At 40.3% G+C, this 6,000-nt stretch overlaps 1 protein-coding gene across 1 annotated transcript in view; it reads left to right on the forward strand.

The window, feature by feature from the left end:
- The first annotated feature begins 2,957 nt into the window (after positions 1-2,957).
- The window catches only part of ces3 (carboxylesterase 3), a 6,905-nt gene continuing 3,862 nt past the window's right edge, over positions 2,958-6,000 (forward strand). The window contains exons 1-5 of the mRNA XM_084060073.1: positions 2,958-3,061; positions 3,887-4,088; positions 4,210-4,348; positions 4,598-4,731; positions 5,572-5,725. Coding sequence (XP_083916199.1) covers positions 2,995-3,061; positions 3,887-4,088; positions 4,210-4,348; positions 4,598-4,731; positions 5,572-5,725 — 696 coding nt within the window. The 5' untranslated portion in view covers positions 2,958-2,994. The remainder of the gene's footprint in view (positions 3,062-3,886; positions 4,089-4,209; positions 4,349-4,597; positions 4,732-5,571; positions 5,726-6,000) is intronic.

The raw sequence follows: 6,000 nt of genomic DNA on the forward strand, positions 1-6,000 counted from the left end.
AGTTTTGTACATGTATGCATGTATATTTATACGGTTGGGGTAACCTATATCCTATCAGCTTCTGAATGGTGACTGACATTGGACCAAGTAATAAGTGCCTGTCTTTCATGCAGCACAAATAAGCCACATCTTACTACAGTATATAGTGGCAGTAATACGGCAGTAAACATTTAACTAATGGATACATCCCTTTCCCTTAAGCCTTCACTCTTTACCTGAAGAATGGAGTTTTATAAGAGTGGCAGAAACCGTTCAGAGCCTTACACTGAACTATAAACAAAATTGTGGCACGCTCGCACAAACTGAGGTCTACTGTATGTTTATCTGTTCTAGTGACTTTGGACATAGGATCTTGGCATAAGGCCAAACTGTCCATCAATCAATGACTGTACTGTAAATACCTTTGACATATTTAAAGTTTGTGACGAATGGACTTTTCGGTCAATGACAATCAATCAACAATACAAGACTATGAAATATGATATATATATGAAATATTACTGCAGGGAACCTTTGACTGAGCAGTGAGTCAAAGTAAAGAGGGGAGCTCATGCTCATCAGGCAGCACAAGTGATTACATGACAAATCTCATCTACTCATGACGCCACCATCTTTCTTTCTTTCTTTCTTTCTTTCTTTCTTTCTTCCTTTCTTTAGTATTTAAGAGCTTTTGTGCATGGTCTGATCTATAAATGATTTCCTCAGTCAGTACATTCTCCACTGTGTGTGTGTGTGTGTGTGTGTGTGTGTGTGTGTGTGTGTGTGTGTGTGTGTGTGTGTGTGTGTGTGTGTGTGTGTGTGTGTGTGTGTGTGTGTGTGTGTGTGTGTGTGTGTGTGTGTGTGTGTGTGTGTGTGTGTGTGTGTGTGTGTGCATTGTGTTTTCAGTATACTTCATGACAACTGACTAGTTTGTTAGTGTGGGCTGTGTTGGTCAAAGTGCATGATTTTGTAATTTTGTCTCTGTGGTCAGAGTTCTAGTTGTGGTGCATTGGAGGTTAAGTCAATTGAGATTATAGTAGTTTTTCCTGAGTTGTGGTGGATATACAGTAACGTGTGTGTGTGTGTGTGTGTGTGTGTGTGTGTGTGTGTGTGTGTGTGTGTGTGTGTGTGTGTGTGTGTGTGTGTGTGTGTGTGTGTGTGTGTGTGTGTGTGTGTGTGTGTGTGTGTGTGTGTGTGTGTGTGTGTGTGTGTGTGTGTGTGTGTGTGTGTGTGTGTGTGTGTGTGTGTGTGTGTGTGTGTGTGTGGTATGTAGCATGATATGCCAATACATATTATTGCTTTGAGAACATAGAACGAGATGTGGCTCTGTTGACCACTGTTTTGATAAACTCACACGTTTTTCTTTCCTGAGGGCCCTTGGCTAATGCATAATCCCCGCCAGGCCTGTGTGAACAGCTGCAAGAATAGTTCTCTAAACTAGGGTGAAGAGCACGCCAGGCTGTTAGGCCCTGCTGTGATGATCCTCTAACAAACGTTCTTATTTCTTCAACCTGAGTGGAATTCGTTCCCCCATAACGTGCGTGTGCGGGTGCGGGTGTGTGTGTCTTCTAGAACCGGCCGGCGTTATAACATGTTATGTTATAATGCACTCATCATGTGCCTTCCACTTTTGTGAGTGTGACGTTGCCTAACTACACTTACCGTACCAGCCCAGTGGCCTCGTGGTTAGAGTGTCTGCTCTGAGATTGGGGGTCTGTGTTCAATCCCCTGGCCGGATCATACCAAAGACTATAAAAATGGTTAATTTCATGCCCTGCTTCACTGTTCACAAAAAAATGAAAATGAAAAAGCATTTGAGTAGTCTAAGTATGCAGCCTTATAATCACAGGATTTGTTCTGCATGTACTGTAACACATGACATTCTCATTTTAAGGAAACTTAATTTAGCTTTATTAGGCTGCTGCATGTTGCTAGGGAATACTGTATACTGACTGATTTTTGTTGCTGTTGAGTGAAGCCCAATCAGCGACAAATATAATTCATGTCTGCTCGCAGATCAGTTGGTTTGTCCAAACCGATACTGATGCACAGTGACAGTAGCATCATGCTACTGTATAGTCACACCTTTGATGCTACTAGCATGTAGTAGTACTGTAGGTAAACATTTATTGGAAAGACAACCATAGGGACTAAAACTCCTTATATAGCTATTCCACTAGCCATCAGAAAGGCAACCATAACTATTTTGTGTTTATTAAATGATGTGCTTACTTATCATTGATTCATTCTTTGACAACCATATGGTTCCAATAAGACATTTTTCTTCTTTTTTTCAGGCCCACAGCCCTGTCAGTGCCGTTAAATGTACATGTATACAATCTACTGTAGGCTATATACATATTAATGAGCTTTAGTGCAGGGTCTGATCAATAAACTATTTCCTCAGTCAGTAACTGTGTGTGTGTGTGTGTGTGTGTGTGTGTGTGTGTGTGTGTGTGTGTGTGTGTGTGTGTGTGTGTGTGTGTGTGTGTGTGTGTGTGTGTGTGTGTGTGTGTGTGTGTGTGTGTGTGTGTGTGTGTGTGTGTGTGTACTTTGTGCACAAAGTCTCTCTCTCACACACACAAACAAACACACACAGTGTAATCGAGCACAGTTATTATTTCTCAGAAAGACTACATTGCGTGTTCTTTGTATTTTATGAAAACTTTGTTTGTTAGTGTGGGTTGTGTTGGTCAAAGAGCACGATTTTGTAATATTTTGTCACTGAGGTCAGAGTTCTAGTTGTGGTGCATTGGAGATTTGGAGGTTAAGTCAATGGAGATTATAGTGGTTTTGCTGAGTTGTAATGGTGACATACAGTATATGAGCTTGTTTGTGTATGTGCTTGTGTGTGTGTGCATGTGCGTGCCTCCGTGCCTGCCTGCCTGCTTGCTTGCGTGTTTGTGTGTGTGTGCTGTTGAAGGGGAGGTGCTTGGGGGACATAATGGGGAAAACGAGGCATTTCTCCTGATGTACACTGTATTTCTCTTTATCTTCCCTGGAACAGCAGTCAGGATGAGAACGGCACATATCATTGTTTACCTGGTTACTTCTTTGACCACACTAGCCTTGGGAGCACCAGGTAAGAAATAACATCACCTCATATGCTTTTGGAAGCTTTGCAGCCACAGCTGAAAGGGACAATTGTTTTCTCAGCGGGTAATGATGATTTCTGCTCTACACTTCACACAAAAGCCTAAGTATTTTAGTATATAGACAGAAGCAGCCAGTCACACAATTTGTGCTGCATGTACTAACTCATGACATTCTCATTTCATAGGAAACAATAATTGCATCATAAAATAATGATTTTGAGCTTCAGCACATTTCTAGATAATAAATAATATAATGTTTTTTTTATGTTGAGTGAAATCCAATCAGGCACAGATTTAATTCATGTCTGCTCGCAGATCCGTTGGTTTGTCCAGATAGACACATATTATACTGATGCAGTCTAGGTGTGACTATACAGTACATATAATACATAAGCATATAATACTGTAAATATTTATTGTAAATATTACCATAGGGAGTAAAAGTCCTAAAAAAATATAAAATAAAGTATATCTATCACACTATTGTCATCTTAAAAGACAAGAATAAAAATCTATTTGTAATTAATTATTTTATTTGTATTATTAAATGATGTACTGTACATGTCATTGATCGTTTGATGACCATTTGTTTCTAAAAGAAAAAAGACTAAAGGGCCATTCACACTGAGCACCATAACTATAACTATAACTATAAAAGAATAGGTTTAAAATTTTAAATAAAAAATAGTCAAGTGGATGGCAGAGTTCACACCAGCTATAAAAAAAATACAATGGTGAACGATATAGTTATAGTTATCGTTATAGTTATAGTGCCCCAGTGTGAATGACGCTTTGTAACTCTTTTTTTCCAGCAGAGACAGACAGCCCTGTGGTGTCTCTGAAGAATGGCAGAGTTCGAGGAGAATATTCTACAGTGAAAGGAACTGAGAGGAGAGTGAAACAGTACCTGGGAATACCCTTTGCCCGCCCCCCTGTGGGGCCTCTCCGCTTTGCAGACCCTGTGGCCGAAGAGCCTTGGGAGGGGGAGAGGGATGGCACACGACAGCCCCCCATGTGAGACTGTTTGACCACTGTTTCCTCAAAAGACAAAAGTATAAACTGACAAGACCATAGCTAACCTCCCTTTATGACTCATCTCATTTTTGTGTATTTCATGGCATTTCTCGTCTCCTAGGTGTATCCAGGATCCAGCTACTGCTGTGCAGGTCTCTCAGATCATGTCCATTGAATACACCCCGCCAGAGGTTTCAGAAGACTGCCTGTATCTGAACATATACAGTCCAGCAGAGGCAACAACAGGAGACAAGCTACCTGTATGTTTTCGCACTCATATACATTTTATATATAATCACTCACTACACTTATTTCACATATACCGTATACAAATGTAGCTGACTATTTCTTTCATTATACATAAATCTATGACTCTAGAAGATGTAGATGTATTCTGTACACTGCAATAATCTTGTCTGGTCTTGTCCTCTCAGTTTAGATTTGTCAAATCAATAAGATGTGTGCATTGGTATGTCAACTCTGAACCTCTGTGCTCTGTTGTCGATAAGGTCATGGTGTGGATCCATGGAGGGGGCTTGGTCATGGGTGCGGCATCTCAGTATGATGGTGCTCCATTGACTGCTTACCATAACATGGTGGTGGTTCTCATCCAATATCGCCTTGGAATTCTGGGATTCTTGAGGTATGTTGTGTATATTTTAACATATGTGTAATATGTTCTCGTTTTTACTGGTGTAGAAAAGTACAAAATTAGAGATTAGAACATTACCTGTCAAATGACTTCAAAAACGTCAACCAAGTCCACAATCACAACACCAGATGGAGCTCCACTAATCACGTCCAACCCAGATTTGGCTCTAACAAGTGGTTAAATTCGTTCTCCTGCCATGCCACAGAAATGTGGAACGCCGTATACCAACAGTTGTAAAGGAGTGCAAATCCCTACTCTCCTTCAAAACCGCTCTAAAAGAGTTCCCACAGGTGGCCGCAATTCGAAACTGGCCTCTGTAAAAGTCAAAGCCTATAGGCTAATTTAGGAACTGGAACTTGCAGCATACTGCCTTAGTGCCTTATGTACAATAACAACTATAAAGGTTAAACAACCACGTCACCATTTAATTACGCTACCATTTCTACCTACTTGGTCTGTGTCTCAGAGGAGGGCTGTGGATGGTTCAGAAACCTGCCTACCAATGACATCATCGGTAAGGTCGTAGTTAGTCAGTAATAAGGCAGCATAAGGCAGTAGGAAGTCAGTTATAAAGGAGTAACATAAACTCATAAAAGGCACAGCTTACTTCACACTGGGAGTAGTTTTTTCATAGAACAGGAGTTATTTCATTGTAAAAGTGTTCTGTGTATTGTTTTAAGGCATATGAAAGTTTTGTATTTCTTTTTAGCTGTCTCTCCAGCCAACACACTGCCGGAGGGCCTGCAGTGCCAATGCTCTTCTCACTCAAATGCTTCTGAAAGAATCCCAGTTTCACAAGCAGAAATTGTCATTTGTTATTTCTGTTAAAAGCACTGGAGATGAACACGCTCGGGGTAACTGGGGTTTCCTGGACCAAATAGCTGCACTCAAATGGGTCAAGGAGAATATTGCGATGTTTGGAGGAGACCCACAATCAGTCACCATAGCTGGGGAGTCTGCAGGAGGCATCAGCGCATCCATGCTGGTAAAGGAAACAATAAAGGCATCGTATGACAAAAATACAATACAAATACAAGAAATAAGAACAAATACAAAGTGAATGTTGGAATTACTGTCTGGAGAACATGTAATAAAAATGTAATAATAAAAAGATGTCTCAACCACAACTTTATTAGGATCTTGCATATATGTCAACTTAAATGATGTCATGTTTAAAAATGTACTTTTGCTAACTTCTGCTCTAAACCAAAATATGGTTACGAATCACCATCACATTTATTTGTCATTCCCAATCTGTCA

Source organism: Gymnoscopelus microlampas (genome assembly GCF_963454915.1).
Source record: "Gymnoscopelus microlampas genome assembly, chromosome: 6".
In the NCBI taxonomy this organism is placed as follows: domain Eukaryota; kingdom Metazoa; phylum Chordata; class Actinopteri; order Myctophiformes; family Myctophidae; genus Gymnoscopelus; species Gymnoscopelus microlampas.